The sequence below is a fragment of the Acyrthosiphon pisum genome, chromosome A2 (genome assembly GCF_005508785.2).
Source record: "Acyrthosiphon pisum isolate AL4f chromosome A2, pea_aphid_22Mar2018_4r6ur, whole genome shotgun sequence".
Lineage (NCBI taxonomy): Eukaryota > Metazoa > Arthropoda > Insecta > Hemiptera > Aphididae > Acyrthosiphon > Acyrthosiphon pisum.
The window spans coordinates 98,246,184-98,259,780 of record NC_042495.1 but is presented as its reverse complement, the minus strand read 5'-3'; the positions used below and the strand labels follow the sequence as shown (position 1 = coordinate 98,259,780).

The 13,597-nt window shown below is 33.9% G+C and overlaps 1 protein-coding gene across 1 annotated transcript in view; it reads left to right on the top strand.

Moving 5' to 3' along the window:
• Positions 1–13,597, top strand: part of LOC100169358 (cationic amino acid transporter 2) — a 100,066-nt gene that overhangs the window by 76,407 nt on the left and 10,062 nt on the right. Inside the window, exons 7-11 of the mRNA XM_001944203.5 lie at positions 607–790; positions 944–1,068; positions 5,416–5,567; positions 5,650–5,795; positions 10,445–10,631. Coding sequence (XP_001944238.2) covers positions 607–790; positions 944–1,068; positions 5,416–5,567; positions 5,650–5,795; positions 10,445–10,631 — 794 coding nt within the window. The remainder of the gene's footprint in view (positions 1–606; positions 791–943; positions 1,069–5,415; positions 5,568–5,649; positions 5,796–10,444; positions 10,632–13,597) is intronic.

The following is a 13,597-nucleotide window of genomic DNA, read 5'->3' as shown; positions in this document are numbered from 1 at the left end:
GAAATATTGCATCATGTCGAGCTTCCCACCTATGTAGGGCACACTTTTTTTAGAACTTTTGTACGGATTTTAATAGAAATATCATGTCCAAATGCTAAAAGAGCCCATCTTGGCGCACTACTAGCAAAAAAATTAAAAATTGCTTGAACTGTGTCAAAAAAATTCAATACTTTATTAAGTTCTTTTATTATAATATATTATAAAATATTGATAGTTAATTTAAAAAATATAGGACTTCGATCTGAGGCCCCTAATATAACCTCAGTATTGAGGCCCCGGTGCATTGCACCCCCTGCACCCCCACTAAATCCGGCACTGGTGATATACCTAACTATTTCCAAAGCCGTGCTTCAGGCATATAAAAATAATATGTTGTCATGTGCTTCAATTTCAAATTTGATAATATTGTTATATTATGAACACTGATGACTACAACAACTCACAGTGTGTAACCCCTTTCTCTACAACAACAAATTATATTTAAATCTATTTTACCTCTAAAAAAAATTGTGGTTACGTGCCTATACCGATACTTGCCTATAATGATACGATCAATAATCAATTTGAATAAATATATTTATAATTTAATATTTTTTTTTTTTGCAGTACCGTATACGAAAATCGACGAGAACGCCGCTCTGTTAGACATGTTCGTGCAAGTAGGCGCGCCTAGGTGTCAGATGGTCGTGGCCGCTGGTGCGATGGCCGGGTTGTTGGTCAGCATGTTCGGTTCCATGTTTCCGATGCCAAGGATCATTTATTCGATGGCCCAAGACGGTTTGCTGTTCAAGTGAGCGTCCGATATACGCGATTAGACGATTTTCTTTTTTTCGTTTATTCGCGAAAAATTACAAAATATCTATCCCAGCGACTAAGACGATTGCAAAGGCGTTATCGTCATCGTTTTTTTATCATCTAATGTCTATGTATTGTATGAATATAGGTCATTAAGTCAGATATTTCCGTTGACCGGTACACCAGTAGTGGCCACTGTGCTGTCCGGCGTGGCGTCCGCAGTAGCCGCCCTCGTCATCAATTTGGACACGCTGATCGAAATGATGTCCATCGGTAAGTACCTCAGCCGGTTAGATTAGGACTTTTCTGGCACGTGTACGTACCTACATTTCATTATAATTACGATTTATCTTCCCACGAAAACAGTAAATGCACGTCGTTGTATAAGAACAAAACCACAAATCATTAGATCGAGTGCAATACGAAACTATGCTATTTTAATCGTATTAAAGAGCTGCTGAATAAATCCATACAAAGTCAGTCGAATTTGCATATTACTGTATGAACTTAAGAGGACGAATGTGTATTCACATAGTATTGTCACTTTGTACGAGTTGTCTCCGTCTTAGACACATACGACATGGCAAATTTGTATTCAGCAAAACAAAATAATATGATGTCGTGTTGTTACTTGTTAGCTTTAATATAAGTTAATTGACCTATATGATCAAACTTACATGTCAAAACATTATCTGTGTCTGTACGTTGATTTCTAACGATATTACAAGTTATAAGCGTGCTATGTGGTGTGAGTGTGAATATCTATGTACTATGTATAAAACCCTTTTTATTAAAAACTATAAAGTATTAAAAAAAAAATACTTTAAATAATGTTTCACAACGTTATTTGAGTATAGACATTAGACACTTCACACTTATATACGTTACTGACAAAACGTCGTAGATATAACCTTTAATGCGAAGTGTTCGAGTGTGATATGGTTGATTAGGTGTAATTTAATATTAGTTGAACAATTTCCCATTAAATATTGTTCGAGTATTCTAAGGGTGTTCATTGAAATATTCATGGCTCATATACAAATTATTGTGTTTTACTTTTTTTTTTTGTCTTCGTATAAATTATAATTGTTTGACATAATATGATTTATTGCGTATACTTTGGCTAAATTAATAATAATTAGTTAACGAGGGACTTAATATTGTTATATATATTTTTAAAGTTAATAAATAACGTATTTGCTAATTGTACCGTTCGTTATAAGCTTAATCGGTGTTTATAACATACCATGCGTGAAATACTAAAGGTTAGATTACGTAGGTTAAGGTAGGCACCAACGATTTGGTGAGTTATTCGAGAATATTTAATACTTTAATCACTTAACCTTAACCATATAATACCCGCTCAGCGTAAAACGTAATTTCCGGTATCAATGCATTTTTCAAATTGTTATCCCACGCTTTAATTTGGTTCATCACATTTCAGATGACCTAGGAGATAAATTTTCGATTTTGTTCACAATAATATCGTATTATAATAATGATTTTGAGGTTTGTTTTTCATTATGAAATCATACCGTACCCAAATTTTAACGAAGCAAAACGTCAATTCCGAGTTCCCTTAATCCTTTGTTCAGTAACGATAGTTAGGTTAGGTAACGATAGTTAATGATACGCCAAAGAGGGTAATATCATATTTATATTCATTTCAATATTTCGTTTGAAATCACATGTGTTTGACCCACTCCCGAAAATAAATCTCGTTTTCACGAAAATCCAATTTTCGTCGATCTAAGGCGTTATGAAAACGGGAATTTCGAGAGTTAGTAGCAATATTATTATGATATCTCATCATTATGTATAATGTATAATATTACCTATACTATATATAAAGTGAGCCGATGAAATCTTGAAAGCTTTTGAAACCATGTCGGGATCAGCGTGTAACATACGAATAGATTTGTCATCAAAGAAGTCACCTATACACCATTTTGGTATTTTGTATTGAAAGAGGTTCCAAGAATAAAATAGATACGGTATAATGTGGGACTATACGGGACAATAGCCATCCCATATTGCCATTTATATATAAGTATTGTGCTCTCATATTATTATTACACTGTTGTTTATCGAAATTTCACGAATATCTGTCATCGGGCCAAATCCAAAACAGCAATATCTAACATTGGTATTATTTAGTGTTATCCGTGGGGTGGAACAACACTATAGGTTTCAAATAATTTAAATAAATCGACTTAATTAAAAAATAATAATAATAATAATTTCATGGCTTCGTAGTTCCTATATCTAGTGTTCGTACCCACATCGCGTACTATTTATTAACTTACAGTTATGTTAATTTCATTCACTGCAGGGACTAAAATGGAATTACGGTTAATTTATTGTAGCCTTTGAATGGTTAGAATGCATACAGCAGTTTCATATACAATAATGAATAAACCATTACCTAGTTGCTTTTAGGGTTTAATGCGCAACTTGTTGGTTAAAGTGTATATGTACCTACGGTATACCTATATAACAATATTATGGTCATATTATATGAATAGAGTTTGATTTTGTTCAACGTTTCAATGGCATCATCGGTAACTGGTAAGTACCGATATGTTTTTACAACGCATATAAACCAATAATAATGGTCCGAGTAGATTATTATGAAAAGTAGGCGCCTATTATTTTCGATTGAATGTTCAATTATGTTTTCCAATCAATTGCCTAGGTATAGTTAAACCGATAAAAACATATGTATACAATATACTAACGGAAAAAACGGAAATCTCATTTGCCGCTCATCGTCGTCGTAAAAGGACAAAATCATTCGGTGAGGGTCAAATAATAATATAATATATCGCAAATAAGCGTGGGTGGGTGCACGCGATTCGCCGAATGTAGATAGGTATGTAGAAGGCGTTTTTGGAAGCTAAATAATATTATTATAAGTTTACATAGGTATCTATATCGACATCATATTATAATAATACCAAACGTACTTTATTTCATCGATTTTTCTCTGTTGATATACGAAAAACCTTTAGAATACTATTAGGTATATCATGTTTATATATAATTTATAAGATATACGTGTCAGTTTCTATAGACATATAATTATATTAATTTATTATTTAGCTTGTTTTGTTACAACGTAGATATAATAATATAACATATGTAAAAAATACAAATTCAGGTAATTTTATTTATAGCTATTTTTTCTTTCGCTGTCGACAATCACTCTATTGTATAATAAAAGCTGTCTTGTAAAATATAATTTTTATAAGTACAGAATTACCTACAGATATACTTATTTTAAAGTATTTAAATAAGATTATGAATACTCGGAAAAAATAAAGTATTCTTGTGCAAATACAAATACATACTTAAAAGTATTTATAGACAAGTACTTTCAGAACATAAAATTTTTATACCTTAAGATCAAGTTTAGTTTTCGGTATACAACTTGTTTAAAAAATAAGTACCGCATTATTCGGTGGGTGTACAAGTGCGTAACTATAAATTTCACTCCTGTTTTCTTTATTTTAAAGTTCAGTTGAGTTAAAGTCACACACAAAAAAAATATCTCAATCGTGAGAAACAGCATTTAGAAATGTTCTTTCAAACGTTTGTTCGTTTTATTTCCCCAATTTTATTGTAAAATCTATGGGCGATAGTAGGTACCTATTTTGTATACAATGTATACTACTACACAATGCGGTGTTTGGAATTAAATGGATAGTTTGCGCGTTGTGCCTTTGAAGAAGATTATCTGTAAATTTGTATCTGAATATACAAATGAAAGTAAAGCTTTTAGCCAATTTATATTGTTTCATATAGATTATATTATACACTGTATATTGTGACATATTATACAGTTATAAATGCAAATGGCCATTAATATATTTATTTTTCAATGTAATTGAAATAGTAATTATTTAAAAAATAAAAACAATTTGGTATTTAATTTCAAATACAAATACTTTAAGAAAGTATTTAAAATACGCGTATTCGAATACTTATAAAACTATAATACTATTTGAATAATTTTACTCAAGTACTTCACAAAACAATAGGAATGTATAATATGGCGTGAGGGTATATAATAATATTTATATATATATTAGATGAGTCCGTGCTCTATAAATAGTACGCAGCATCATTACGTCATTCTTATTTGTGTTCAATTAACAAGCGAATTTTCCGAATTATGAATTGATAATCGACAAAATCAACTCGGAAAATCTAAAATCTATTTATGTGTGTTCCGAATTTTCTAGTGTATTCGAGCATAAACGGTCTTTACTCTTCTGCGTGTTTGAAGTTCGCACGCAAATATTCCGAACCAGTAAATCGCTGACATTACTCGCAAAATCGATATGACGCCGTACCTAATACCTACATTATAATATATTGGATCAGAGGAAATTCGACTGTAAACATAGGGTTCGATATCAATGTAAATCGCGGGGGGCGAGTCGAGTGTGGCCCGAAGCGCAGTAATCGTCGGGCGGATGGCGGGGGTCTAGAAATTCGATCGCTGCACAATATCAATATGACATAATACTATAAATTATTGTATGATATATTATATTATTCGAAGCACGCAAATAATCTAAACGGCGATGACCGTTATTTATGTTTTGTCCTTTAAAGGCACGTTGTTCGCCTACACCCTAGTGTCGACGTGCGTGCTGATTCTCCGGTACCAGCCGCAGACGTCCACCGTAATACATTTCTTCCCGGAGACGATGCGATCACCCATGAACGCGCCCAAACAGATCGTCACCAACGGTCGGGTAAACTTTGTAAGTATACGAGACGACCGAGGTCGTGGACGGGCTCGCGACCACTGACTGACCAAGTCGTGTGTATCCGATGTCGTTGCAGGTGGTGCAGGATGACCAAAAGTACGCGTACACGAACCAGGGGTACGGTAACCAGACGTCGTTCTACCAGACGCAGTTGCCACTGCCGCAGCAAATTATACCGTCGCACCAGTCGCAGAGAATCATGGTCCGAAAGGTGACGAGAAGGTAAACGAATATCCTTAACGTTATTATTACGCAATATTATTGAGATTAATGATGATGATCATCACATTATACCACTTATTATTTTCATTTAATCAGTGGTTATACCGGGACGGATGTACCTATACAAAGTTTTTTCTGTTCGCGCACACTGCTAAATATTTATTATTTGGAGTAAAACTGTAGTGTTTATAATTGGAAGTTTAATAGAAACACGGGTTTTAGAAAAACCAAATATAACACATGTAATTGTGCGAAATGTTTATAAATTCACGGTACTTATCCATAATATAATTTTGCTCATTTGTACAGATAAATATTGACACAGTTCAACGTCGTGGATAGGTCTCTTACATCAGTCACCCTTACATCACCCATCTCTCTCACATGCAATGATAATATTTTATTACCCAACACGCGTATCCTCCGCTTGTTATCGAATTATGATTCTAACATTTTATTATTTAATCTCTATCTCCCTCTATCTCTCTCTATCTTACTCTCTCTCTCACTCTCTTTCTCACTCTCTCACTCTCACTCTCTCACTCTCACTCTCACTCACTGTCAATTTTTTCTCTCTGTATTTTCTTTTTCTCTTGCTTAGTTTTTATCTGTCACAAATTCAATTACAAACTTCGTGCAGAGGAGTAACACGAGTTTGAGTTCAGTGCAAGCATTAAACCATTAAATGTTCTGTACAGACAAGAGCGGGTGTACATAGACGTATATAAAATCGTTAGTTATAGGGCTACGCCGTGCACGATTTTATTTTGTTTAGGTAAAATCGATAAGGCGACGAGTTGAAACTTGAAACTATATAATATTATATTATTATGTAATAACTAACAATATAATACTCTCGGAGCATGTGTCGTCATGATAAATATACTTATAAACATAATATTATATGTTTCGCGTTGCAATACAGAACACGTACATTTCGTTCTATACGGTGCCGATGGGGTTGACTTGCACTGTAGACTAACACTACGATATAATCGCATTCGACTAATTCATGAGTAAAAAACTAAACGATCATATTTTTGTGGTGCTCAAACCAATTGTTATGATAATACGTGAATCATAGATTATAGCCGTAGTATTCGACACTGAATTTTGACTGTATAATAGAATATTCATTACTTTTGAATTTTGCTTTTGTTTCGAATATTTTTAAAAGACAAAATTATAAAAATCCGTTGTATTTTTCTGTATAAAACACTGTAGGTACATAGTAATATAGTATGTTGAAGATTTATGTCCATGCCAATTATTTGATGGCATTATTAACTATTGTGAAACACCCCACGTAACAATATACTGCTAATTTAATCATAATTTGCAGCATTTTGGTAAATATTATTATTCGCCTGTTCTTTTGTATACTAAATGCTATATACAATTATTTTCGCTAGCTGACCGAAGAGTTCAAGCCAATTTGGCTTTTTTTTTAGTAAGTATTTCGATTAGGTAAATAGATTCTTCGTCTTTCCTTTTAATTGTATTTACTGTATTAATTATAGTTACTGTATCAGTATATTATCCACAACTATAACTAATCAGCCTCTAGTTAGTAAGGATGAATGATGTTGTTTGCCAATGTAGAACCATTTTTAGTTATTATATGTATATAGCTATCAATAATATTGTTCCTAATTAATTATTTTATAACTTTTTCTTCAATTTTCCTTTTTAAATATTAATATTTAAGAAACATTTGTTAATAATTTTAGTTTTCAAATATTAGGCTACCTGCCCGTTCTTAAAATATCAAATAAGTAAATTAAATAAATATAATTCAGTTTTTTAATCCCCATTTTTCAAATATTGAATCGGTCACTCAAACAAACATGCTTTTATATTTTCCAAAAATATATTCAAAAATGGTGTTTCATATATATTACTTTACAATGACCGACTATGGTGTGGAAAAAAAATCTCAACGAACCAATTACTACCCGGATGATAATTAAAATTGTGTTTAAATAAAACGAGGTACAGGTATGAGGTTAACGAAAAAAAATAATACGACTACTAACAACACATATATAGCCATAAGTATACTAACCTATAGTTGTAAAACTAATAATCTTCCACCAGAACATTTTCATTACGCGCATAACATATAATATAAGTTATCATCACCGTACATGTCTGTCATACAAACGAACAGAGATTATTATTTTTTTAATTATTTTTGTAGTAAGTTTTTACTAAGCACGTACTCATTCGTTTCAATATAATATCGTGTTTGATACATGAACGCGTTATACGTATTATAAGACGTGCGCATTTTCGAGCTCTTGACAATAATAATGAGAAAAGTATACGATTTAAATTTTTGAGATTCTATCAACAAAAAGGAAAAAAAACATGACTCTATGATGTTTTAAATTACGATGTGCATAAATAACGCTACATACATACATAAAATTACAATATAAAACAACGATCTACTGTTGTGTTTCGGAAGAGAGGAAATAATATTATGTTCGGTGAAAAATATAACCTATATAATATTATATCGTCGTTCCTATAGTAACGCTGAGAAAAAAAAAGAATCTAATTATATTATTGTGAAAAAAATACACAAGCGCGATTTTGCAAATGGTACCTAACTTGAAGTGTACTCGGAAATGTTTGGATCGGGTCTCAGGAATTTTTTTTTTCCTATCAAAACGCCGTACGGTTTTCTATTGTCGGAAAAACGCAGCGCTCCGAGGGCCATTAACAACTACGGGTCGGATCGATTGGAGATTTTTTTCAAAACGTTTGGGCGTCCTCTTGTCGTCGAAATCACAGCCATAACCGTCGCAGACGTCAGCCCCTCGTCCACACCGAAACGCGTATTGTGACGGTGCTCGTGTGTTTACCCACCGGTGAATTTTGCGCTTTTCGAATTCGATTTTGACACTGCCGCGGAGAACGCGCCTAGCAGTAATTATAATCATAATAATAATATATTGGTCGCGAAATACGATAATGCGAAAGTGGGTACCCAAAATCACAGCCATACCCATCGCAGACGTCAGCCCCTCGTCCACACCGGATCGCGCATTGTGACGGTGCTCGTGTGTTTACCCACCGGTGAATTTTGCGCTTTTCGAATTCGATTTTGACACTACAGCGGAGAAATCGCCTCGCTGCAATTACAATCATTTGGTCGCGAAAATACGATAACGCGAAAGTGAGTACGTGGTTATAATATTATTCATGTCCGCATCAGTTTTCGGATTTTCTCCGTTTTATCAGACACCCGCAGCAGCATCATAGGCGATCGATAAGACAAACACCGAGAGTTATTACGACGACGAGGCTCACGGTCTCTCGTCTGCGCGCATATTTTTTTTAATATTATATTATTTAGGTAGGTATACGTTATTATAATATGCGTGTGGAAAATGTTAACTATATATAATATTGTAATATGTAATGAGATAAATTATGCAAACGATATAATATTATTATCATTACGATCATCGCATCACTATAGGTATGTTATTATAATAATTACGGCCTGGTGTGACCTGACATTAACGAAAATATTAGTGTGTCGCGTGTACTAAGATGATTAACTATGTCGTCGAGACGTATAAAATATTATAATAACACGGTGCTTGTTATTGTTTATGCGGTGATCAAAGCGATTTAATTTTGATTTTTTCTCGACAAACTATTAGGTATAATATTATGTTTTGCGGCGTTTTTCCGTTGCCCACGTTAAACTATTGAAGTAGGCAATGGTTACTATCGCCTTCATATTATTATAAATAAAAAAAAGTCCATCAAGAGTTCACTAAATCGTCATATCGATCGTATACGATTTTTTTATTTGGAGTAATATTCTACACGCATATTAACTCGCACACGAGAATTATATTATATTCTAAACTCGTTCGGCATGCAGGTCCACTCTGCTGCTATCACAGTGAACATTCAAAATATAATGTTAATTATTATTGCACGATGATATTGTGTCAGTCAGGAACAACTGAGCTGCTCGAACGTATCCGAAAAGCCGAAAACGGTCGCGTGTTTCTGATTTGTTAATAAATATATATACCTACACTAATCAGCTCCGTTTGACTGAGAACGTTTTCGTATTATATTAAATTTATTAGGTAACTGACAAAATGGCACGATCACACCGTAGTAGCAGCTAGGTACTCGAGGCTGCTGTCAATGTATATTATTATATGCGAACGAAACTTACTAATCATCAAATAGGTAATTATTATCAACCTCCTAACGACCAAATTGATAAAATACCCAATACCTATTACATTATGTGATATTATTATTACCACGTCATAGTAATATCATATTATCGTTCTATGTCTCATCACCACGAATTCGTTTTCAAGCTGTGATTTCGTTTTTTCCAAACGCGTTGTTCGATATCCAATTAACGGTGCTGGCTGCGTGTGATATATAGTACAATATGTCATTCGTCGTCCAACCGCAATATAACGACGTAGCAGGTGCATAAATTTTTTTTTTTTTTTCCCCGTTAATTCGACACGCACAATCACGCGTATGTGTGTTTTACCAGCTATATATGCATGCCTCGCACGGGGGCCTAGTCGCGTTGTTAATTCGATAATAAAATATTTATTTGCACAACGTGAATATTACTGATGTGTTTGTTTCAGTTCGCCGGATTCGGATGACACGTACTTCGGAGACGACTCCGAGGAGGGGCGTGATGATCAATACCTGGTTTCGGACAGGTGCGAGAGTAAATTCTATGGGTCCGTGCACGGGGGCTCGACGGCCGGATCGACGGCCGCTGCAGGAGGGTTCAGCGCGGCCAGCGCCAACATCACTAGATCCATTAAGGTAGTAATAATAATATATTAAATTCGCCGTGACATGTGAGAGATATTATTTTGATACCATATTATTGGTGAAGATTATTTCCACGTGCCGCCGCCGACGACATCGTTACAATAGCCGCCACCTCCTGCAGACGGCATATCATATTATTATAACGAATGTTTTCATCGTATTTAATCAATCAGTATAATTTTATTGTCCGAGAGGCGATACATATTTGAGGATTGAAAAAAAAATTGTTTTTAGTTCAGATCCCAATATTCAGTACCGACCCGATGCTAATTTTTATTGACAATCAAAATTAAGATGTTCAATATTTTTATGACGTTTCGTTGTTCGTTGTACAAGGATACAACGTGTTCGTATTATATCATACGTTGTTCGTAGGACGAGTAAAGCCGAACGAGACGTCAAGTTGTAACAGATTTAATATATGATATTCTCATAATCACGAACAGTGATGTAGTCCTAAAAAGTGTATAAGTAAACGCCTTAATCATTGTAAAAAATAACGTGGGGACTGGAGGGCTGCGCCTAACTTGTGTACCACAATTTTCATTAAGGGTACACGCATAAATATAAAATTAGGAGGTGGGTACACGCCGTGTACCCTCAACTACACCATTGATCACGAGAACATAGATTAAATAACACTATCGATAGGCAATACGCAAATGCAATCATTTATCGTTCATTATTTTAATTTTGATTTGACCCACTAATGGCACACGAGGGCAGGATACGACTGAGGGTAGGTACTTGTTAGTTATTTCCCACATCCTCCTGCTACTATGCGCCTCTCGCGAGTCAAATCTTAATTAAAATAATGATCGATAAATTATTCCATTGGCTTTGCCCATCCATAGTGTTATTTAATCTATAGCGTGTGTGTAAATCTACCGTCCCGCGCCCTCTGACGTGAAAATTCAACATTATTAATAGGACATAAACCATTATCATCATATTACTATTAATAACTGAAAATATTAACACTTTTAAACCCGCGAACTTATAAATTGCAAAACTTTTTGAATACACCTGCAGGAGCACGACTACGGCAATAATAAATTATTAAACACTAAACAGTAAACAGCGCTATATGTCTTACGTCAAAACAGTCACGAGAACATATATACAATATTATTCCTCGTAGTATAATATTTATAGGTACGATGTTTTGAGGAAATTTTATTTTATAAAAAACCACAACCCGGTAATATTGTTGACACACGTGTTCCCTGACAATATTTCACCATAGTAATAAATCGTTTATGTTATCGATACACCGCAACGCAGCCGTAGACGTCGAAGACTATCGGGAAATCGTGTCACATCGTTATGAATTATGACACTTTATATTGTGACAAAATATCGGTTGTTGCGTCGTCGGTTATTAAAACAATAATAACAATGATAAAGATCGTGAAACAAAATAAATGTTGATTTAAAAATATAATATCGCATTATAGTGGTGCCTTTCGATTATAACCCCGAACGACAAAACGCGGTGCCTGCAGGTGTATAGTTGGTTTTTGGTCGATATAATAATATTGTTATAACACGAATAAAAGTGTACGACGTCATATTATATGACAATTGACAGCTGTTAATATCTTCGGACGAGTTGCCGAGTCGAGTCCAATCACCTAAATTCGCACGTCCTGTGCCCCGCGGAATCTGAGGACTTATCGTATATAATATGGTCAAGTCCCGATTTTCCACGAGTACTGCGTTTATGCGATCAAGTCTCACGTCTTGTCTAATTCCACTCGAATTCAGCCAAAAAATATCAATTTTCCTCGGCGTTTTAATGGGGTTGGGACTTTTGATGGGGTTGGATCAAGGTTTTAAAATTATAGAATCCACAGAAGAATTGCTATACGGGTCGATGAAATTTCATCATGCCTATAAAATATATTTAACATAGTAAATCTGTAAATTTCACCTCATAGATAAGATAAATAGTGATATGAGTGTATAGTAATGATAAAGCTCCACTCGTCACATATTTTTAGTCGTAATATTTGTACAGTAATTTAAGCTCGATGACCCGAACATTACTGTAAGTACGCGCGTTACTGTAAATGTGCTAGGAAAAAACGTTAACTACGGTTCATAACATATTAAGCATAAACGTGTATATTATGCAAATAAAGAAATTCATTTAGCATCAGCACAATTGGGCAGCTTTTCATATACCCCAAAAGGTGTTTAGTTTTTTTAGTTATAATATTATAAAAACAATATATATACAAGTGTAGTAGGTATATAATAATATAATATATTATGTCAATAAAAGAAAATATTGTATCATGTTAGATATTAATGAGATATAAAAGACTATTTAAAATTATTACAAAGTGTATAAACTATGGTTTATAGACTTCTATCTATGGATGTACCTGTTATTATTTTGTGTTAGGTACTATATAATTTCGTGATACAATTTTTACTCATCCATATCAGATTCCAACTAATATACTTCAATTCTATTTAATATTAAATGTGATATGAGAGTTATTTACTACACCATTTTTACCACCCATAAACAACTACGAACAAAGTTTATTTGCAAACACCCGAGGCAGCTGTGGTCTGTAACATGTGGCATGATAATCCAAGCATGATACCCCATCCCTCCCACACATACACACACATTTATATTATAATTATGCATCTATTCAAATTTGTATTCATAGAATTGTGAAATGCACCACCTAATTAAGATCATAATTGAAAATAAATAGTTTTTCATTCCATTTCAGGAGAGCCCTTTGGCGGTTCCATAATTTTTTTTTAAGCAGAATTCTGATGATTTTATTTTGAAAATGTCGATGTATCTAAATTTAATCCAGTATAAAACCAGTCTAAAAACCAGTATAGTTTCTGTGTTATCAGACTTCGAAATAGATTTATTTGAATAAACCCATAATATTAAATGATATGCACGGGTGTGGGGGAAGGGGTGT